The 24118-nt window shown below is 42.4% G+C and overlaps 1 protein-coding gene across 1 annotated transcript in view; it reads left to right on the forward strand.

Moving 5' to 3' along the window:
* Nucleotides 1-12402: 12402 nt before the first annotated feature.
* MYO10 (myosin X) overlaps nucleotides 12403-24118 on the forward strand; it is a 246042-nt gene continuing 234326 nt past the window's right edge. Inside the window, exon 1 of the mRNA XM_045006733.1 lies at nucleotides 12403-12634. Coding sequence (XP_044862668.1) covers nucleotides 12614-12634 — 21 coding nt within the window. The 5' untranslated portion in view covers nucleotides 12403-12613. The remainder of the gene's footprint in view (nucleotides 12635-24118) is intronic.

Raw genomic sequence — 24118 nt, forward strand, 5'->3', positions numbered from 1 at the left:
GCTTCATCTATGAACTGGCCTCACAGTCTCAATATTCTTGACATGCATGTGTCTTGATGAATCCAGACTAAAATCAGTTGTCTATGGGGCAGATTTTCAAAGGTACAGATGGCAGTCCTGTAACTCCCACTGATCATCAATGGGAATTAGGGGCCTAAGTACCATTCGTGCCTTTGGAAATCTTCATCTTTTTGCTACTATATTTCCTACGTATCAAAAATCCCATGAGTGTTTTCTGCAGAATTGCTCTCCTCTGTTTTTCCATCCAAGATTCAAAATACCACCTATAGTTTATTGCTGCAACCTATTCAAATCCCATCATCTTTGCAGAAGCATAAAATAGGTGCTGCCGGGTAGGTGCTGGAGGAAGCACAAGTTGTATGAACATTCTAGGCCAATAAAAACTAGAACAATTGCTTTCTTAATATTCATAACCTCTCCAACCAGCTGGGAACAGAAGTTCTTCATCATCCCAGTTTAGTCTCTACTCTGTTCTTGATTGCCATTAATGTTGCACAGATAAAGAGCAAGTGCAGACTTCATGCCACTACCACTACCAGCACTATACTTGCTAATTTCCTGAACTTCCCTTACTTCCTCCGAGTCTTGAAATTGGAGTGCGTAATCTTGTTGTTTACCCAAAAACAAATGCCTTCCTATTTCTAAATAAGGACAAAACTAGGCTGATTACACTGTAATCCCAAAACAGACAAGAACAATCTCAGACAGGAATTTTGCTTTTGTCTAGTTTTAATTAGAGAGCCATTCAAACAAACATACAAAATCCAATACATAAGCAAACCTATAAAGCTGTAATTCCACAAGGACCCAAGCCACTTCCCAAAATAACTCAAGAAAGTTAGACCTTAAAATCACCACAACTAATCAGGCCTCTGATATGTATCATGTATAGTCCACTGCCAAAGACTCTGTTGTGAGGAGTCTGAGGACAATATACCAAGTTGTTAATAAAATATACCAATATGAAGAAAAATCAAATTTCATTTTTATACTATTGATCACATTTTTGGAAGGTGATTTTCCAAACCACCTTGGCCTTGAATTTACAGATTTTCTTTATTCTATATGCCCATTAGCACTTTGGGCAGGGTGCTGTGGTTAATATTTAAATTTGGTACAGGCTGCTGGAGAAGCTTTGAAAATTCTGCCCTGGGTAAAGTGGGTATCACACTTCCATATACAGTCAATGAGGCTGAGACATCCAAAGATGACAGGAACTGAATAGAGACTGTTCTCTCTCCCTATCTGTGTTAAAGTTGTGTGAAAGAGCAGAGGAGACAGGTACTATAGGAGGAAGTGAAGAAAAAGACTATGTCTTTTAAGTAGATCATAGCAAGATTTAAAAAATGGGAATCATAGAATCATAGAATCTCAGGGATGGAAGGGACCTCAGGAGGTCATCTAGTCCTGGATGCCCTAACAGAATTTAGAAACTGGAATCTGAAATGTATGGGGAGTCGTGGAGTGGATTGAGAATGGAAATCATGGACTTGTGCTTCTTGGTACATGTGTTGCCTGCTGCTAAATCCAGAGGTGACTGCATTTCAGTAGTAGATGAAGAGATTAGGTTAGACACAGTCTGTTCTGGAGAGTGATTGAGGATCCTTTTGAGTACAAGTCACTGCGTAAATGTAGAAGAAATTTTTTTAAATCATGTAATGTAATTACTTAGTAGCATATTAAGTAAACAGTAAATCCCAATATATCCCACAATGTGGTTCTGGGCATAAGTTTGTAAACAATCAAATCCTCGCTGTTGTGGGAACTCTGAACAAAAATCATTGGCAGGGTAACAGGCACTTAATGCTGTTAATCAGAGCTCCATAGGATCCCAGACACTCAGGACTAAATGCACTGTGGGTGTAAGCAAACTGAACTCACCAACCAATGGAGTTGTACCCACTTACACAACATGTGAATTGGGCCCATAATCTCAGGACTCTTTATAAGCACCCAGCCTGACAGATACAGAAAAGCATCAAGTCTCTCTGCATGTTGCTACTAGGGCGACCAGATGAGAGGGAGAAAATATCGGGACACATCAGGAGAGAGGGGTCCACCAACAGAGCAGTGAGAAGAAGAAAAAAAAAAAAGGCGAGTGCTGCTGGTGGAGCGAAATGTCGGGACAAATTGCATCCTGACCAAAGATCGGTCAGGACACAGGACAAACACCTAAATATCGGGACGGTCCCGATTTTATCGGGATGTCTGGTCACCCTAGTTGCTACTATATTTGCTACCTGTCTATTCCAAAAATCTGCAGTTGTTCTAAATCTTTTTCCACCTAGGAGAATCCCAAAGCTATCTATACTGAACAGATGGTAGTTTGGAGACCTGGGGCTTATGGAGGTTATAATGAAGGAAGAGGCATTAGTCAACGCAGGAAGATATGGAGGTTTGCAAAACAATCAAAGAGTCTCCCTTCCTAAATTTTTTCCTCTCCTATCAGAAGCTTGTTTACTTAATGTGGGAAGGTTGGGATTACTCACTGCTACAACTGCTATAAACATATAACCAAATTCTGCCAGCTATACACATTTTTGAATTATTACTCCTAGTGGTTAAAAACTAAAGTTCAGATATAAACATTATTAACTTGATCCATTACTAGTTAAGATTAAGAGCCTTACTCACCTTTCACATTGGTGTAAATCAGGAGTAAAATCCATTGAACGTAGGTCCTATGTCAGCATATAAAACTGGTGTAAGCGAAAGGAGGTTTGCTCAAAGCCTTACACTGTTCTGCAGTGAACTTCCTGATGATTCTACAATCAAATCCTCACTAGGTATGGAAAGCCATTATGAGTCAACCCTCCTATTTTGTGCTTCATTTTTAGGTGTAAATAAAGCAGTCTGTGTGGCCTTTTCATGGGATAAGCAGCAAACCATGGTTTAATGGGTGTTATTTTCAAGTCACAGAATTAAGAATTATTCAGGAACACAATGTTAATCTCAAGCATTTGCTCATTAAATGGAGGATCCTGCAATAACACCCTTGAAACAGGAATCAGAGGGGTAGCCGTGTTAGTCTGGTTCTGTAGAAGCAGCAAAGAATCCTGTGGCACCTTATAGACTAACAGACGTTTTGCAGCATGCATGTTATGCTGCAAAACATCTGTTAGTCTATAAGGTGCCACAGGATTCTTTGCTGCTTCTTGAAACAGGAAGTCTTTCCTGACATATCTTAACAGTAAAAACAATTTTGTTCCCTGTTGTGGCCCAACTGGTAGGAATCAAACAGGAAACAGTTTTTTTGATCATAGTTCCAAGCCTCTTTCCACCCAGCACTCTGCCCAAAAATCCTTTGCTTTGCTTTTGCTCAGAATCACACTCCAACTGCTCCTCTTATGGTCTCTTTGGCGTTCTGGCTGCTTCTGCTCACAGATAGTTCCCACTCCCAAATATACCCAGTACCCTACATTTGCATTCAGTGCCTAGTGAAGTCCCCCCACCCACACAGCTCAGCTTCTCACCAGTATTGCATGTGACTTGTGAGTGGCTTCTACTGTTTCATGTCAGGAACTAGGGGCTTGAGTTTTCTCAGATCAGTCAAGGACTAGCTTCCTCAGCCTCAGGCCAGTTAATGAATCTAGCTGGGCTGTGTCAGGATCAACTAATTGGCTGGCCCACCCAATTGGCTGCAAGGAGCCAATAAGTCTTCATTTAAGCTCAGCAGCAGTGACAGGTGGCCAGCTACACAATACTTGTACCTGCAGCTGCAATTGCTTCTGGGTCTACCTTGCTACTGTCTCATTCCTGTCATGCTCAGTTCTGCTTGGCTTTTGTCTCCAGCTCTGATCCCTGGCTTATCTCCTGGTTCCTGTACTTAGTAGGTCAGATTACCCATATCCTGGTCCCTGAAACTTCCAACATTTGTCCTGAAGGAAGGGCACTATCACATCCATCAGCTTCAACCTCTATTAGAATAATACCTTTGCATTTCTAAGGCAAGTCATCATCCAATTGGATCTCACATTTCAGGACAAATGTTTGTAGTGAAAACAAACCCTTTAAAATATAATATCCAAGATCTAAAAAATACACATGTAGCCATAATGTACTGTCCTACACTGACTGATAATAACCAAGGCTCAAACGCTATACTGATTGGACAGACCTCTTGTGAACAGCTCCCAGTTCAGCTCCTGGAAAGCTTGGCTGCTAAGCATCCTTTGTGAATTAAGCAACACATGCAGTCCACCAGGGTACCTTCACCAAATAGCTTTTACTATTGTTTATGCTCAGGTACCAGACAACATAACAGTAGCTATATGAAACCCCTTTCCTGCACACTGGCTCAGCCATTTATGCTACTTGCGTTCTTCTCAGTGCTACTCAGCTGGTGAACTAATGAACTCATTAGTGCATCAGGCTCCCTACAGATGCAAGGGATCCCTTTCACCCATCTCAACCCAAACTACCTAAATATTTCCTATGCTCTACCTAGTGACTAATGTGCTGGTTTTCAAAGGGCTCAATTTATAGCTGCTAACAGCATGCTGTCACCCCCCTACACACAGGCAACTAGATGCAATTCTGTTCAGGGGGTCAGACCAGATGAGAATAATGCTTCCCACCTCACATTAAAAATCTATGCAGAGCTCCCATTACTTCAGAGAAGTCCTATGTGGATGCAAGTTGCCACTTGTGTGAAGCTCATGATAGTTCTGTGGCTTAACACTTTTTTGTTCTACTGACACTTGCATTGTTACTCTGTAAACTCTGTAAATTCTTCTCATGGCTATATTGAGTTTAAAGCTACATCTGGACAAAAAGTTTACATTCTTGTAGGCCAGTCCTATAAATCCTTACTCAGTGTACAATGGAACCACTTATTATAGGTGGGGCTGGTAGCATTGCCTATTATTAAGATTTCCTTACACTCACCATTATGAGACCCTGTTTGAAGTTGCTTATAACTTTGCCAAAGTTAAAGCATTCAGTCTGAAATTTCCCAGGCAGGGTATCTGCCTCAGGCTGATTTCTTTCTTTCTTTCTTTCTTTTTCTGGAAAGTTTCAGCTAAAATGGCTCAGCTGTTTCTGAGAAAAGGACTAGGGGAAAATATGTTGTTTTGCCTTTGTTACATTCTGGCAACATTTTCTTTTAAAAGCTCTAGAGCCCCAATTCTTTGGATCCGGGACTTGAAATTTGACAGAGAGGATGTTTGTGTTGAGGATGTGCCTTTTGTCATCCTCATTAAAATTTGCCCAAATTTGGCCAAGTTATAAACCTTTGAAAAATCTTTGGGGGAGGAGGAGCTAGGAATAGAGTTTGGCAGGGTAGGGGAGAGAGGGAAACTGGGACTGGATGTTGGACGGGGGAGACTTGAATTATCTGGAAAAGGAGACTGTGAGATGAGGGAGTGGAACATGACTAACTGAGTAAAGAGACTGGGACTGGGGGTAAGGAAGGGAAATGTGTGTGGCGGGAGACAGAGAATCAGTAAGTGAGGGGGAGACTCGGTTCAGATAAGGGGCCAAGATGGGGAGAGGCTTGGAATGGCTGGACAAAGAGAGGGACTGAGAACCAGTGGGACTGTAGAAGGGAGGGGAAGGGAGACAGATCTGACAAGGAGCCAAGATGTTGGGGGAGGGGGGGGCAGCTAGGACTGACTGGGCAAAGAATCTGGAACAAGGACCTTGGAGGCTGAGGGCAGGAACTGTGAATTGCTGGACAAGGAGATTGGGACTGGGAGTTGTGGGGAGACTGAGATGGGAAGTCTCCAGAGATGAGACTAGGACTTGCTAGGCAAGGAGATTGGGAGTGGAGACTGATACTGGCCAGGTGAGTAGAGTGAGACTTGGGTGAACCATGGGTGGGGAATAATAGCCAGGGTGGAAAGGGGACAGAGCAGAAGTGGTGATATCTGTGGGGCAATGGGCAGAAGAAGGGTCTGTGCCACCTGAGAACACTCCCCTCCAAAATCTGGAATGGAACCCAAGATTCCTGAATTTCACCATTCCTCTGCAGTCAACAAATACTGTGAAACCCATGGAGAAGTGTCTCATCCCCCTCTAGTGTTTGTTCTCATAGAGGATGACAACTTACTACTGTTATCAGTTAATCTGTTACCTCAAGTGGCAGAGGTTTATACAGTGGATCTAAAAGTTCCAACCCTGCTGATAAACCATGTGGGTGTCAATGGAATGCCATGTGATGGAATTTCTGGTTTTCTAGTTTGCTTTTCAAAAAACACACACAAAAACCCTATATTAAAAGAACATTATTAAGGTTTCAAAATCAAGCACTCAAAAGTTAAGAAATGCCGGAATTAAGGTTGCCTGTGCAACATTAATTTGACTCTCTTGTATGTCGCTTTATGATACAGTCTTTAATGACAAGATCGCGTACTATTTTTTCCACAGGACCCTGCTTCAGTCACTGCATTAGTTTGAGGGTCAATCAAAGTCAATATGTAATTCCTAACTTTCTCCCACTAGTAAAAACCTTCCATGTTTATTCATGGGCCAAAAAAGGATGATATTGCTATTCAAAACATAAAAAGAGGACCCTTTCCAAAATTCAGGTCCCCCCCCCCCCCCCCAAATGCAAGGTAGTTGTCATATTAGCACTGTTCCATAGTCCCTTCACTTTACTTATCACAGTTCATCCTTGCTGTCAGTCATGCTAACTACTTATGAAAAGTCAAATAATTTACAAATATTTATAACACATGCATGGCTAAACAGAGTACTAATTTTCTGTGTGGCAGATCCTCAGCTGGTGTACACTGTCACAGCTCTAGAAGGCAATAGTACTTGAATGATAATGGTTTATTGCAATTTACTAAATGTTTATTTTAAAATACATATGCTACTTTTATTGGAATGATGAAAATTTTTCACTTAACTTTTCATCTTTATGAATTTAAATTATTTTGTTTTTAAAATTTTAAATTGCATTTAACAAATGTCTGCAAAAGGATGTATAAAAGTCAAGCACATGAATTAACTACCAGTTGCACATGGATCCAACATCAAATAAGAGTCAATCAGAAGTCTAAAGAATTTAATATATCCCCAGCCTGACTCAGCCCTCTTCAGATTAGAGCAGGCCTGCACAACATATAGCCCACGGGGGTGAGTAGGCAAGCAGCGGGGTGAGGCAAGCCAACGGCTGGCTGGCCAGTGGGTGGGCTAGGTGGTGAAGAGGCCAGTGGCAGGCTGGGGAGTGAGGGTGAGCCAGCGGCAGGGGGCGGGGGCAGCGGCAGAAGGTAAGAGGCCAGCTGGCGGCAGTGGGAGCAGGCGAGCTGGCGGTGGACAGGCAGGTGAGCTGGTGGCTGCAAGCGGGCGGTGAGTAGGCGAGCCGGGGGGGTGACGAAACAAGCGGGAGGGCAGTGGCAGGGGGGCCGGTGAGCCGGTGGCAGGGGAGGGAGAGCTGAGGAGGTGAATGGCCGGCTGGGGGGGAGTAGGTGAGCAGGGACATGGGGGGATGACGAGCAGGTGGGCAGTGGTGGGGGGGCTTTATACTTGGGGGGATGAGGAGGCGAGCGGCAAGTCGGTGGCTGACCTGTTCTACTGATCTTGTCTCTCATAAAAATTGTCAAGTATCAGAGGGGTAGCCGTGTTAGTCTGGATCTGTAAAAGCAGCAAAGAGTCCTGTGGCACCTTATAGACTAACAGACGTATTGGAGCATAAGCTTTTGTGGGTGAATGCTTCTGACGAAGTGGGTATTCACCCATGAAAGCTCATGCTCCAATACGTCTGTTAGTCTATAAGGTGCCACAGGACTCTTTGCTGCTCTCATAAAAATTGCTCCTTTTTGCTGCTTTTCTCTGGGCTGGGGGTTGTCCCAATGCTGCAAAGAGGGTATGCCCAAAGGAAGGCGCATGCTTCTAACCACGGAGGCCATCAGTATGTCTGCTCTTCTCTAGTCAGCCCACTTGACAAGTTTTATTGTCCTTGGTCTGGCTCCCATCCCCTCTCCAAGGGTTGCAGCTGTCTGGAGGTGCTGCCTTCCACGCCTTCCTCATTCACACCTCATTCATTCAGCAGGGCAATTGATTACAAAGTGGGGGGAAGATCTCATTCTACTTCTAGCAAAAAGGCATTTTTCTTTTACCTTAATTATACTACCTTAGGGGCTCGCTATAACATATTACCAAGGTTCAATACTGCTGTTTCAGTGGGGTTGCTCTGGAGAAGGAGAGTTTGTTTCCGTGGGGCGGGCAGTGCTGGGGGAGCGTTTCGGGGGGGGGGGCGGTGGATATCGGCCCTCAGCTGTTTTCTTTGGAGTAATATGGCCCTCGCTGCTTTACGAGTTGTGCAGGCTTGGATTAGAGCTTGTCTATGCAAAGATATTTCCTGTCATAGCTATGGTGGAATCATTATTCAGCTATAGTTATTTGGTATAAATCTCTGAGTAGAGACTTTATTGTGAAATAAAAGTGACTTTATTCCAGCATAACTTTTCCACTTCCTAAGAAGAGTAATTATTCTGGACTAAAATCACTTTAATTCCAAAATAGTGTCCATATGGAGACTTATACTGAATAACTGTAGTGGAATAGTATTAGAGGGGTAGCCGTGTTAGTCTGGATCTGTAAAAGCAGCAAAGAGTCCTGTGGCACCTTATAGACTAACAGACGTATTGGAGCATGAGCTTTCGTGGGTGAATACCCACTTCGTTGCATCCAACATAGTGAGTATTCACCCATGAAAGCTCATGCTCCAATACATCTGTTAGTCTATAAAGTGCCACAGGACTCTTCGCTGCTTTTGTAGAGGAATAATTACTCCACTATAGCTATGCCAGGAAATGTCTCTGTGTAGACAAGCCCTTACTTCTCCAGGTAAAAGCAAGTGTAAACAACCTTGTGTCTTGCAGCATGACCTAAAGATTGACAGATTTGGGCCAGCTGTGGAGAAAATTCCAGACTTGAGGGGCCAATTCAAACTCCCTACCACCAGCTCCTAGACACTTCAAAGGTAGAGGCTTTTAGCTAAGGAACCGTGGCAGATCTCACCTGCTGGAAGTAGAAATCACCTCTCAATTTAAACTCTAAGATGGCCACGCCCCAAATCCTACTGGGCACTAGTGGTTAATACAAACACCTTGGATTGTACCTGGAAATGGGTTGGAAGCTAGTTTGGACTATGGAACAGAGGTATTATGTTGTACCCATGAGAAGAATTACTAAATAAACCAGGGGCCCCAATCTTCACTAGCTAAAGTGAATGAGCGGTTTTCAGATGTAGCCTCATGTAGAAAGCTTTGTTTTATTCCAAGCTGGATGTGCAAAAGACAAGGTTCCTGGTGTGTGAGAGTCACAGCAAGAAAAAAGTTTTTTTCCACAGATGAAAATACACTCTTGGCTATAGCTGCAACTTGACTATCTAAAGACTCAAAATGTCTAGCTAGAGGCTGACTTATTTCGCAGCCTTGGTCACCTGACCTAAATCAAGGTTCCAGGGTAATTTGCACTATCATATGACAGGGATCAGTATCTATTGACTCTAATGGCTTATGTTATAATGGCCAAGGGGAGTAATCAGGTAAAGACATTGTGACAATTCTTGTTGCTGGACTGAGGTCCTTAGAGGTCTATCCCCAAACAACAGCCAGACAATACAAGATTCAGAAGATGTGCTGCTTATATCCCAAGTCTGAATACATGCAGACAACAGTCAGTTTCAGAAGTCGTCACAGGAGCTGGAATGGCTAGTGGAGAAAAATGCACTGAGTGGCAGAAGTAGAGAAGTGACAGACAGTGCTGCTTTCACATAGTGATGTCATAGGGTTGGGTGATGCATTCCCAATTACTCTTCTTTCCTGTCCGTCTCTATTGTGATCATTGCCTGTACCAGATCACTGTCTTTTGTCTGTCCTGCTGCTCATGCTGCTATGTGCTTTTGCCTACTCTTTCACAAACAGCTCTTTGGGTATGGTACTGAAGCCAGAGGCTCTTTTATTTGAAAAATGTGTATTTCATGGGAGCATACAATACAGAGACATTTTCCCCTGGCTGTATTCTGTGTTCCTAAGGCTATTGCTTCTGGTGCTGTGTGCTACAGGAATGCAGCCCTTCCCTTCATCCTTTTATGAGCTGGGGGAGCATAGCTATTAGAAGAGGATTACTACCTCTTTTCTCACCCTTCTCAGGAGTTTATCCTTTCTTCTGTACCTTCAATGGAGGAGAAGATCAAGCCCAGACTGTTTACAAACACAACTTCATGTAAACTAAACTAAAGATGTAGCTATTAGTGTAAATGACCCCCTTGCCTCAACTGTAGGATTTTTTTTATATCTCTGATCCTACCTTTCAGCTGTATCTCCCATTGCTTTAGATCTAAAATAAGAGAGGTAAATCTACTTTTGTCAACGTCATACCTACTGGAATTTCACTTTTTATTTCTACATATTATGACACCTAAAATGTGAAACTTCAAATGAGGATGAAAGGTAACTTTATACATTTGTGCTGAAGAAAAGATCCCATGTTATTTCAAGTTTGTGTAGTAGTGTTTGTTGTGCACCTTACATCTGAGTCTGTTACACCTTAAAAAGGCCAGTGTTGGATGTTATGCTGCTGATTTCCAAGGATCCTGTCCTTATTACTCACCTATGCAAAACTCCCAAAGAAGCCAAGGGTGTGAGAGGAATGCAGGACCGAACACTACATTTTCTTTATCTATTGTTGTAACTCTTTTTTTAGTGCAGTTCTTCCTGAAATATAAATGTGCCAGGTCACACCTTTTTAACCATATACTTAGAGGGCCTGACTCTCCCTGGCCTTGCACCTTGTGTAGTGATTTATGGCAGCACAAGGCAGGTGTAAAATGATATTAAAGCAAAATGGTAGCATTCTACATTCGCTGTGTACAGATGTAAAAATGGCTGTACAAGATGCAGGAGAATTAAGCCTAGGATACTCTAAAATGATGGACTCCCACACTGAAATAGGACTATTTTGATGTGTACTACTGTGAACTATGCCTGTAAAATATTGAATACTACAGTATATTTTTATAAGGGCGGAGGATGTGCCCTGATGAAGTAGGTGCTAAGTACAAAATTCCTACAGACTTTAATGAGTTTGTTGTGTGCAAAAAGACTGAAGGATGTATATCCTTTAAAACAGGTGTAAACAATGGTCTCCTAGTACCTTTGTTTGATGACAACACTTCACAGGGCTTTGCATTTCAAAATAAACAGAACCTTTTGCACTAGGAACTAAGGGAGTAAGCAGGGCCAACTCTTTTGTATCTTATGTGTCTGGGTTTGTTTGCATTTGTGTTTACATTTCGAAAAGGCTTTCGTATGCCTTAGGGTGGGATTTGAAGTGTCTTTTCATGGCAATTCAACTTCTGATTGATAGGAATACAGGAAAGAGAACAAATATATATTATTTTTGCCTCCTCCATGGCTCACTGAGGCAAAAAATAGAAACAAAACAATAATTTAAGAACACCCTTCAGCCGGCAGGAATACCACAAAATCCAGACGGGTGAATTTCCTTTATTGCATTATGAGGTGGGAAAGTGCATTGGCTTCCACACGAGCCTCCAATAGCTCAAAGTAAGCTGCTTGGGACAGAGACTAGCTTCACTTCTGTGTCCTTGGCGGCACTAAACAGATTATTAAGCACCAACAAAACAGTGGTGTTCCTGAATCGTTTACTGTACACGGCTCCAAACAGCGTGCTGGACTCTTGCGTCTCCCATAGGTTTATTTAGTTTGTGGCTGCCTCAGGGAGCCACCGATGGGGGTGCAAATGAAGCGAGATCAGGTCTTCGCAACCACGCCGCTGCAGAGCAAAGAAGTGACCCCCAATGCCTGCGTTCCCCCAGGCAGCTCTGAAGCCCCCTTCCCGTCTCCTCTTCAGGAGACTGCGCGGCTTAGAGAACGCTATTGCAGGGCAGTGGGAGGCTCCACGCGCGGCCCCGTCTCTCCGGATAAACACCCGCAGCAGCAGCGATCGCATCGGCTCTTTGTTGTGCGGGGGCAACCCCGAGCGAGCCCTGGGCGAGCCGGGCAGCGCGCGCGGCGGCCGCCCCAGCCCGCGGGCAGAGGAGGGCTCGCGCCGGCCGGGCCGGGATTCCAAAGAGGCGCTTGGCCGGGATTGGCGGCGCCTCTCCCGGGGGGGCGGGACTCCGCCAATCCCCGGGGACTCTCCCGCGAGTGACCTGAGCAGGCCCCGCCGGCGGCTGCTCTGCGCAGGGAGCAGCGCAGCCGGAGCGTGTGTGTGTCTCTCGCTCTCTCTGCAAGTCCTCGCAGGCGCTGCACGCCCAGGGGAGCTCCGGGGCACTTACGCGGAGCAGACACGTGCTTCTCGGCGGCTGGATCCTCTCTCTCCTCCTCATTTCCCCCCCGCTCCAAGCGAAGGCAGCAGCGTGCCACCAAGGGTTCTGGTGCAGCCACTTGCCACGGATCTGAGGACACTGGGGAGAGAAAGAGACAAAGGAGCCTGTCTGACTTTGGGGGAGAGGAAGGAGTCAAGCGAGGGGGCAAAAGTGATGGCAGCGATGGAAGGGGTGTGAAAACTGAAATACCTCAGGTCTTGCTGAGAGTAATCGCCCTGGCCACACATGGTTTGCTGCTCAGCCCTTTTGCTGGACTGACTTCCTCAAGTTGCATTCTCCACTTCAACAATGGATAACTTCTTCACTGAGGTGAGTACGGCAGGGGGCAGTTCTCTGCTGTAGTGATCAGCTCTTTCTAAAGAGCAGATTTATGAGATCTATTCCCCCTTCCTCCCTATCTGGATTGCTTTGTTACAGGAGCCCCCTCCCTTTAAAAATAAAAGGGGGGCAAGCTTCTCTTCCAGTTACTAGCCCTCTGGCTGAAAGTTTTCTGCTTTTCGCATGGTTTATACACATTATTTTTGCAGTTCTGTTAGGGTATGAGAGTTGGGAGATTACCAAACGAAAGTGATATATATATATATATAATTTAAACTCCCATGGCAAAAAATATTCTTTAATGACAAGCGGGAGATAGTTTTAAAACTATGAGTCGTGGCAGGTCTGCAGTGCGATTGCCTCTTTCTCCACGTTGTACTGTAGGTGAGTTTCCTTTTGTGTAGACTGTTTGCTGTCTGTGTGGCACACGCACAGTGTACTCTGTGTTAGGTCAGCAAATCATAAGGCTTTTGGCCCATTGACGGCATCTGTGAGCTAAATGCTAGAAGAAAAGTGCCGGCTTTGCAAGATCACCCTTGTGCAGAAAGCCCACTAAAACTTTAAACAAGGACATGGCTAAATGCCTGGTTTCTCACGGAGAGGTCTGGTATTTCCTTTCAAAAACTTGTTGGCTTCCTGTGAGAGGGGTACACTAGTGACTGCAGGGGTTCGTGCACTTCACTGCCAGAACAGAAGGAGGGGGGCAAGGGGAAAAAAAAGGATTTATTCCACTTCTGTTTCCCCTGCTGACCAAGTCATAACATTGGCCAGACATTACTTTTTTTTGTAGTTTGGGATAATTGCAAACGATGCAATTTTAAGATTGTCACTTGTAATCCTGAGTTAGGTCAGTTCATGGTTGATATTAATTGTGCTCTGACTCAAGTTAATTTAAGAACACTTTGTAAAGAGTATAATAAAGATTTCTGGGGGACTCTGATGGCTTGATTTACGGAAGTGCTGAGAATTCACAGCTCTACTGAAGTCAATGGGACTTGTGGATGCTGTGCACCTTTTGAAAATCTAGATCTAATGTCCCAATCCTGCAAAGATTTACACTCTTGTTCATCTGCACAGCGAGTAGTGCCATTCAGATCCCTGGGACTGCTCACTGCATAAAGTTAAGCACATGTGAAAGTCTTCACAAGATTGGGACCCAAGTGTGCTACTGATTGAAGACATTATGGTTGACAATTTCACATTCACACATATTTAGAGCTGAAGTCAACATAGTAGGTTTAAAGCAACAAAGAGTCCTGTGGCGCCTTATAGACACAGATGTATTGGAGCATAAGCTTTCGTGGGTGAATACCCACTGCGTCTGACGAAGTGGGTATTCACCCATGAAAGCTCATGCTCCAATACGTCTGTTAGTCTATAAGGTGCCACAGGACTCTTTGTTGCTTTTTACAGATCCAGACTAATACGGCTACCCCTCTGATAGTAGGTGAGTTTGCTCCTTGCAAAATAGCTTTGGTTGCTGTTCCCCTAGCTAACTCAACAGATTTCAGTATTCTTGCACAGTACTTCTGCATGTAATTTTGTATTCAGAGAAGGTGGTGTATGACAGTTCTCCCAGCTTTTTGTTTTGTTGAACATTGTGGTTTTAGCATACTAAGGGGGTACCCACAAATACAGTATAGTGCTTTTGATCTTTTGACACAGAGAGAAAAATGAAATATATCTGAGGATAACAAGCAATAAAAATGACACAGCTTTGACCATCAGAATGTCTTATGGACACTGAGTAAATGCTGGTAATTAAGGTTTTGGATAACCGAGGACTTTCTCAATACAATATATATTGGCGGACATGATCCTGTTTTGGATAATTGGGATAGTACTAATAGAGAACAAGGCGAGGTGTTGTGTGTGATTAAAACAGGACCAGGTATCTGGAAGTCTGGTTTCTATTCTTAGCCCAGCCACCAATTTACTGTGAGACCTTTGGGAAATCACTCTGCTACTCTGTGGCTTAGCTTCCTTCCTCCATAAAAGGGCCAATCCTCTCCTACCTTGCAGAGGTGTTTGATGTCTATACAATGCGTTGTAACCTCAGAAGAAAGGTGTTAGAGACGCAGGAAGTAGTATCACTGTGAATGGTAAAACACAGTGTCTTCTCCTGAAGTGGAAGGGAAAAGCAAACAGCATGCTTTATTTTGGCATAGCTATTCCAGTACAGGAAATGGAATAACTATACTGGTATAAGCACATCTGCAGTAGGACTTCTTCCAGTATAACTATTCCAGTTTAAAAAAAAAAACCAACATACTGCTAACTGAAATAGTTATGCCAATAAAGCTTCAGGAATAGACTGGGCCTTTGTCTTCCAGTACTATGCTTCAGCCACAAGACTATCCTGTACCCTCATGATATAGCATCTTTCATGTGTTTGGTGCTGCTGCTATACCGCGCCCCCCCCCCCCCCACGGAAAAAGAAAATAGCTGGTCTGTTTACCAGAATTGTAATTAGTCAGATAAAAGAAGGTTATATCCAGCACTGCATACAAGACATCTTCATATGTAAAGCAAGAAAAATTCTGTCATATGCCATAAGAGGGAAATTTGCTAGGTTAACTCGCAAGAATTGTGAGTGGTAAATCCTAAAGTAATGTTGGCTTTTCTAAAGAGAATTGTGCCTCATCTTTCAAAAGCTTATTTTGCATTAAAAGCAAGTCTCTCTGTAACGTTGCCAAATTATCGTAAAAAGTCACCAGCCCTGACACAATATACACTTGTTCATCCTACTATGATGATGAAGAAAAGAACTAATGGTATTTACTTGTCCATTAGCTGAAATTACTTGCCCCAGGCAACTGATTGAGTACAATTTTGCCAGGCTGTATTAGCATTTCAACATATATTTATGTTAATTTATGGTTGCTAAATGTGCCTTTGATCTCTCCTAAGAGCTTTTTCAACATGTTGATATTACTTTAAAAGATCGGTAAACATAGCACCTTGGCTTTAATCTATATCCAAAGTCCCACCCAAAAGTATAAACATTTTCTTTCCTTGAACTGGTGAATGTAAGTTCTATATTGAGCTCAATACATAGTAAAGTAGAAACACATTAAGGGCCTGATCCGGCTGCCACTGAGATCAGTGGAAGTCATTTGAGTAAGCCGTTAGTTGGCTAAACTTGATTAAAGCAAACATCCTGTAACTGATATCTTTGAGAATTTAATTATTTGTATCCCATTATATTAATATCACATTGTACCATGTGAAAGAAAGAAGCTATGTAAGAAAAATGTGTATCCAGGTGACAGGCCTGATGCTGCTCTCTTTTAACAGCAGCATAGATCAGGAGCAATCCCTTTGAAATCAATGGAGTTAAAAACTGTTATGAGAACAGAACATATATGTTTATTTATTTTTAAAAAATAAAATTTACAGCGCACCTCCAGTCTATGTGTTCTCAAAATATTGCAGGCCAGGTTATCCACAAAACTCCTTTTTTGAGATTTGTGAATAACTGCAAAACAGCAGGACTGTTGCAAACAGGCATTATGGGAAAAACATACCCATTGTTGTCTGCATGTATTTTTTTCATAAGTGCCTAGATAATGATAGGTGATAATTGTAACCAGCTTTTAATACATTGTGTTACTCACTGGAGCGAACACATCAAGCAATTGCCTAATTGTATTAACGTGTGTGTACGTTACAAAAAAAACCATTCTTGTTGGCACTTGTCTGTTTTAAACAAGATCTGGAATCCAGACTGAGTGTTGGGAAGTTCATGCCACTCAGCTGACATACTCACTTCAAACTGATTTTTTTTGGAGTGAAAAACCTGAAGGCATTAAACTCACAATTGAGTTTCTGTTTCCTCACCACCTACCTTTGTTAGGCAGTGCTGTAACAAGAACTTGTGTCTGGCCTTCCATAGAAGGCTTTTCTTTTTTCCAGTGGTTTATAACTCAGCCGTTTAAAAATTGCTTCAGGGAGAAAACTAGTCTAGAAGGTCTCAGTCCAAGAACCCGTTTTTCCCCTCCCACCTTCTAAATCCTGTTAAAGTTATACTTTTAAAGAGTTACTTTCTTAAAGTTCTTAATTAAATAAAATTAATTAAAAATTGATTTTGATTTTAAAATACTTTTTCAGGATGGTTAACGTGGATTAAGACCTTTGTTTATTTGAAAGAAACGGATTGGTTAGGTTATTAACTTTCACTGACCATGAACTTAATAGTATTTCATATTCTTTTAAAAATTGTCTGTTAACATCCTAAGGATCAGCAAATCCATTTTTTAAAATCATTTTAATTCTTAATAGAGCCATTATGATCCATTAAATAAGACAGCCCAAATATTTCCCACATATATAGCCAACTGGTTAAACAGACTGGCTCAAGAGGAGATATTCTCGTCTTTTAGCTGAGGTTGAAATCTTGGGATTTCAATGGGAGTTTTGCCCAAATAAGCACAGTTGGCTGCGGGATATAATCGTAGCGAGGAAGGAACACAAGCAAATATTGTGTCTGCACACAGAAGTGGAGGCATTGGGGGCAAACAGCACCATCTCTTTTGCTCCTGAAACTTGCAGGAGGCCACATCTAGGGTGACCAGACAGCAAGTGTGAAAAATCGGGACGGGGGTGGGAGGCAATAGGAGCCTATATAAGAAAAAGACCCAAAAAGTGGGACTGTCCGTATGAAATCAGGACATCTGGTCACCCTAGCCACATCACATGTTTAGCTTCTGCAGTTTTGGAGGCTGTGTAGCAGAGGATGAGGCCAGGAGAAAGTTGCTCTCCATAGCATCCCTCCCCTTCTGACCCCATGAGGATGTTGCAATATAGAGCTTGTCAGTGCTGACCCAATGCTCCTTCACATCATGCGAGTCGCCTCTTGGGGTGAAGCTGAGGTTCCTGAGGGAGCTGTGCTATCAGGGGGGCCAAGGGTGCTCCGAGAATGGCCTTCCCTTTCTCATGGAAGTTGCATGGGATTCCCTCAGGCTCACAGGAGCTCTGTGCTCCTGCTGTTTCTTTGGTGGAGCTTGTGTGGCCACATCCCCTTGAGCACTTGTGAGCGGGGAGGTGGGGGGGGGCAGAAAACACTTTGGCCTACACAGTTGAGAGACTGATGAGTAGGAGACTGAGAAACTTCACACGCATCAGGATGTATTTCCCTGATTATGCCAAATGGTTCCAAACATAGCATGTTTCCTTGAAAGAAAAACAGAATGTGTTAACCAAAGCAGGCTCAGTCCTGCAACCTGTCCACATAGCGATTGAGATCAGTGGGACTTACACATACAGAAAAGCTGCAAGATGGGACCCAATTGCTGTTATACCTAAAACTCTTTAAAAAGATAGCACCAAGGGACTGTTTTCCCTAATTCTTGCAACATCTGGGCCAATGCTGGCCTCTACCCCGGACTCAGATGATGTATGGGCCCTAAAGGCACTGCAGCCATCTGAGGGGGAGAATGCTTCCTTGTGCAGGAGCAGCGTAGGATTGCTATATGCAGTCCTACCTACACCCCTTTGCAGACTTTGGCACAGAGGATGGCCTGGGGAATAGAGGAGGAATCTCTTGTGGCACAGCATAGAATGAGTCTGTGTGTTTAATTTAAAAGTATTTTATGCTAGTTGACCTGTCCTTTTACACCAGTGGTTCCTAGCCCCATGAAAGAACAGAAAAGAAGTTTCAGGATACTCTGGACCCCCTCCGATTTAGCCACAAAGAAAAGGAGGATGGTCATGATTCCCCTAGATCTGTTTGTGGAATCCTTCCCCCCTCCTGACTGAGAGCCCATGTATTAGACCAAAACCTGCATCTGACTTCTAGTAAGTAGTCTGTCTACTTGAACATTACCAAGATTATATTATTATTTGTTTAATAAATAGAATATCTTACATGTATGTGTAGATCAAATGCCTTTCATTCCAGATGATCACCCACCATTTCACTAACTACATATGCAATTAAAATGCAGCCACTACTAGGCCCGAGAGCAGCCGGAGGTGAGATATGCAGCTCCTATAGATGTACCTGCACTATCTTTAATCTAGCTAGCTCACTAAAAATAGCAGTGAGGATGCAGCAGTGTGGGTTTGAGCATGGTCTGTACAAGCCCACCCAGCCTCCTGGATTTGTACTGGAATTGCTAGCCTGTGCTGAAGTCTGCTGCTGTGTTTTTGCTGCTGTTTTTGGTGAGTTACCTGATTAAAGCCAGAACGGGTATTTTTGCATGACTGCAATTTACACCACTGGTTGCAGTGTAGAGATAGCCAAGTGCCAGTTGTAAGCCTCCTTTTATGTGATTGTTGAATCTGTTTTACAGGCTGAGGAATGGAGGTTACAGCTGAAAATATAGCAAGTACAATAGCTATTTTTCTAAATGAAAGTGTCCTGCAAGTGGGCCAAGTATATTTGTTGCTTTTTCCCGTCCAGAAACAACCTGAACGTCTGAAAAGATTTACTCTGGAAATAGTAAGTGAGCTGCAATGTATACAAGAGGCCACCCTTATAAGGCAACATATTTATTTTTAAAAAGGAGCTAGTAATTTATCAAAATAAGTCATCTGTATAGTTTATTGACCAGTGGCGTGTGGTTTATGATTATTTTATTATCGGTTGAAAATGTAATCCAACAGATGTGTTGGATTAGAGAGTGAGAGTTTCAATGCCCGTCTATGTGGGGAAACAGAGCTCAAAGGTCTGTTTTACACTATACCATGCTCGTAGAAATCACTTGAAAACCGTGTGGTTTAATATATTTAGCTGACAGCCTAACCCTGTGTGCAACAGCAGTGTGTGTCACTGACAGATTCAATGGGCTTTCAGTGGATTTGCCGCCCCATTATGGCACAGATGATGGGGTGGCGCAACTCATCAATAATTACCATGTTAATTAGGTCAGGCTTTCAGTAGATTGTACTGTCATTGTAATATTCTTGCTGAATTCTAGGTTTATGCTTGGTGAAAGCCTATTAGTTTTTCATGAAGCTCTTAAATTATTTAGCTTTAAAAGTTGTCTCCAGGAAAAGTGATACTTCTGGATCTTTGTATAAACGACTGTAGTTCCATGGAACAAACAAACAGTCCCAGTCCCTGGTAAGCGTGTGTGCGAATGTTGATATAATTGTATTAGAAACTAACATTCTGCATTTGTTCAGCTTCTTTTTGTAGAACTCTGAGAAGGTTCCAGTGGCTGGGAACATTCAGCAGATAAAACTGGCCACAAGGGCTGTACTTTCCTTAGTGAATCACAGTTCCCGCTTGTGGTCTGAGCAGAGACATAGTTCTGGGTGGAGTCATGGTTAAAGGGGCAGGAGATGAGGAAGTCTTTATGAATCAATAGACTGCTGGAAAAAATAATACCAGCCTTCAACTACTAATTCTAGCCACCACTGCATATGTACTTACAGTCTCTTGTAAAGTATTCAAGGCTTGTCGTCGTCCCAGACAGATCACAGTTTCAAATTCCAGGGAAAGGGTCATGGTTTGGGTGTTACAATTTCTTCTGATTTTCTTCTATTTCCTCATTACCCTGGATTTTGCCAGTAGAGAGGCAATAAGCAGCAGGATGGCTGGGCACAAGGACAGCAGTTTTCACCGAATTCACATCCATTTATTTTTTGTTTTTGTTCTAATTTTTGGCTGAGTGAAATATAGTTAAGTACCCCTGAAGACGAAGAATAAAGGTATGTTAATAATGGTTATAATTTCAGAGAATGCTACCATGGAGGTCCTGGACTTCAATCTCTTACCTAGCAGCCTAAATTTGGCCTTCAGGACCTCTCTCCTATTCTTCCCTGTCTCATCGGTACCTACGTGTCCCACGACCACTGGCTCCTCCCCAGCACTACACATACATCTCTCTAGATGTCTCAAGAGATCTGCAACCTTCGCACCAGGCTGGCAAGTCACCATGCAATTCTCCTGGTCATCACAGATCCAGCTATCTATGTTTCTAATGATCGAATTCCCCATAACTATTACCAGTCTCTTCCTAATAACTGGAGTTCCCTCCCCCTCTCAGTGCAATTGGATACCATGACATCATCTGGAAGAAGTGTCTCAACTATGGAATCGTTTCCCTCTGTTCCAATTGGATGTTCTCCTTCCCTGAGACTTTCATCCTCCCCAACAGCACAGAAGCTGTCAGATGGGGGTGGGACCGTTCTACTGTGTCCCGGAGAGTCTCATCTGTGTCTCCCTTAGCTCCGCCAGTTCAGCCACTCTGGTCTCCAAAGCCCGTACACGGTGTATGAGGGCCAGGAGCTCCTTGTACTAAATTCACATATATGCCACCTGCCCATAGGGCAGATAATCATACATGCTGCTTTGGGTGCAATAAACTGGATAGCTCCCACTGTGTTGCTGAACTTCTGCCTGCATTCTCTTTTTACTCCTGCAGTTCATTCCTTTGTTGACGTTTTGTTTTTATCAGGGGTGGTTTTGGCTTTAAGTTTAAAGAACGTTAAGTGTATCTAGCCCCCTCTCACAATCCCCCTCTAAACTTTTTAAAGTCTTGGTCTTCCTGAGTATCCCTGCCCCGTGGTTAAGAGTTGATGGGTACAAGTACAATTCCGTTTCAGACAACCCCTCCATTAAAACAGGTTTACAACATTTTCATTATTGTAGAAAAGCTGCTAAATAACTCTGGCACTCTGCAGTTTAAAGAGGTGACCTTTTGAAGTTTGGGAGTAAAATGAGAACTGATACTGTGATACAGAGCTAGAAAATTTAAGTACATCCATGCTAAGGAAAGTATTAAAATGCTGAGTGGTCTGTAATATGCCAAGGCATTATCCATGTTTTGGGAACATAGGGGGGACAAAACTTCTATCTAGTCTTCAGCATTTCTAAAGATACCATTTAAAGATAGCATAGAGACAGGATTAATTTGATTGGCTTCATCGTAAATTCAAAGGTGCAATGAGGGTAATTAACCATTGGAACAATTTACCAGACGTTGTGGATTCTCTGTCCATTTTAAAACCAAGATTGGTGTTTTTCTAAAAGATATGCTCTAGTGGAAACCAGAGTTAATTCAGGGAAATTCTATGACCAGTGTTATAAAAGAGGTCAGACAATTGTTGTTTCTGATATTATAATATATGAATCTTTTGTATACAGGATGAGTCCCTCAAAATTGGAGAAATCTGGATTATTTATTGTTGGTTTTGTCTAAGATTAGCAACAATTGGGAAGGGAAGAATGAAGAAGGGGGGGAAACAAGGTTGTCAATTAACATCAGCTTTGGGTTGATTTGATCTGTAGTGTCTGTCTAGATCAAAAGATATTACTATATGACGGCTGTCCAATTGGGTTGGTGATCACTGTTCAGTTTCCCTTGGGCAGATGTCTATGTCACACAAATCACAACATTTGGCTCCCTGATTAGCATCTTCCTTAGAGAAGCCAATGACTGAGTGGGCAGGGACACTGAATTATCCTACATGCAGTCTCCTATTATTGCAGCAAACCTTATAAATTAGGTAAAAGGTTCCCCACGGTCACTAATGCTTTGGCTAAATAACTGTTGTACAAATTCTGTTCAAGGAGGGAAAATATTTATTATGAAATGATCCTGACAGTTTCTAAAAGGCTTTTCTCCAAGTAAGCTCATTATAGTTCACACCAGTGTAAGGAGCTCTTCCAGTTACAGATGGGCTCAGATGGGTAGGTAAATTGCAGTACAGTCCTTTATAGGTGATATTACATTTCTATGTGTGTTGTGCCCTTCTCCCAATGGAAGAAAAAGGGAAGCAGGAGGGAGAGGAGCTTTTCAGCATGGAATCTAAGCCTAAGATTCTTAATTACCCATATGATCCCAACAGAGGGCTATGCTCAATATATGTAACACCTTTTTTAAGCTAATGACTCAGAACATATTAGGTTAGGCTTGCTTGCATGGAGTCAAAATCATTTTCTTTTTATCTTCTCTTCAAAAACCGTCCACCCTCATTTCCTTTCCCCAATAATAGCACAACACTAAAAAGATTAGGCCAAAACTTTCAAAAGTGATCCTGATTTTGGTGCCTCAGGTGCCTGCTTGGAGATAGCAAGGGCTTGATTTAAAGATAAGTGCCAAGTACCTGCAGCTGTCACTGACTTTAACTGGGTTAGTGAGTGCTCAGCACTTTGGAAAATCAGATTCAACCTAGAATCTTGTATCCCATCTTCCCATAACTTCTTGCTGGATGCTGAAGGCATCGTCATTTAGAGCAGTGTTTCTCAAGGAGACCCCAGGGGGTCCACAGGCCCTGCTGATCAACTGCTCTCCCTTCCTCCCAGCGTCCCTGAACATTTTAAAATCAAAATGTGGGTCCTCGGGTGGCTAAAGAACCCCTGATTTAGAGAATGCTCAGTCCACAAAGTTTCTCTACATTCTGGTATCCAGATTCAAAAGTGTCAAATCTGTTACAGACTTGATAAAAAAAATGTTTTTATTATCTGTCTTCCAACTTGCACATTTTTGTATTGTATGTAATGTGCACGTTCCTGCTCACGTTGAAGTTAATAACAAAATTCCTCTTGACTTCAGTGGAAACTGAATCAAACCTTACAATTGTGTTTAGTGAAATCAGTCCTTTTCCCTTTTTTTAATGAGTCTACTCATGCATTTCATCTGTTATACTTCAGAAGAATATTTAGTCCCATTTTGTAAATATTAATTGGTTAGCATATCATTAAAATGCTTTCAAATGAAGTTAGCATGTACTTTTTTTTTAATTAAATTGTTACTTGATTTTTTCCAACAGTAGTAATTGTTTTTTGTCTCTGTGTCTAGTTAATGGCAACAAACTGAACTAGGGGGAGGGATAATTGCAATTTGACCAATTTTCTTTCTCTGGATAATATAATGAATAGCATATCTTGGCATGGGATATTTATGTACTCCAGAAAAAAGCCAAGCTTGCAGAATTATGGAGTTCAGGTCAGGACAAGAAGTGGTGGAGTCTCTAGTTCAAACTTCTAGTCTTATTTGTCTTGGTGTGTTTTTTTACTTAATATACACTGTAGTTTTGTGATTTGAGCTTTTTGTTGATCTGCGCGATGAATAGTTTGCTTGCTGTGTTTTGAGATGTAGAACACATTTATTAATTTTTTTCGTAGAGAAGACCAGTGTGGCTTTTATGGCAAAGCTGGCATTTCCTGTTTCTTTTCAAAGTGTATACCAGGAAGAATATCCGATGAAGTGAGCTCTTTGTTGTTTAAAGTCTGAGAATCATATTCTGCCATGTGATACTTAATAGTCTGTTTTCAAGAATAAACAAGTCATGGGGCTGTTTGTCTATGCTGCATAGCATAATTTGTGCAGCTGCCTTCTTTTCATGATTTTTTTTTCTATTTCCAATATTTTACACTCCAAATCTGAAAATGTATAACAGATGGCAGGCAGTTCTTGGGGCTAAGGAGGCTTGGGGAATGTGGAAGTTGTGTTTTTATCTTATATAGCAGTTGCAACAAAGGATGGTTTTAGTACTATTAATTTCTTACATTGCAACACTGAG

Source organism: Mauremys mutica, chromosome 2, assembly GCF_020497125.1.
Source record: "Mauremys mutica isolate MM-2020 ecotype Southern chromosome 2, ASM2049712v1, whole genome shotgun sequence".
NCBI lineage: Eukaryota > Metazoa > Chordata > Testudines > Geoemydidae > Mauremys > Mauremys mutica.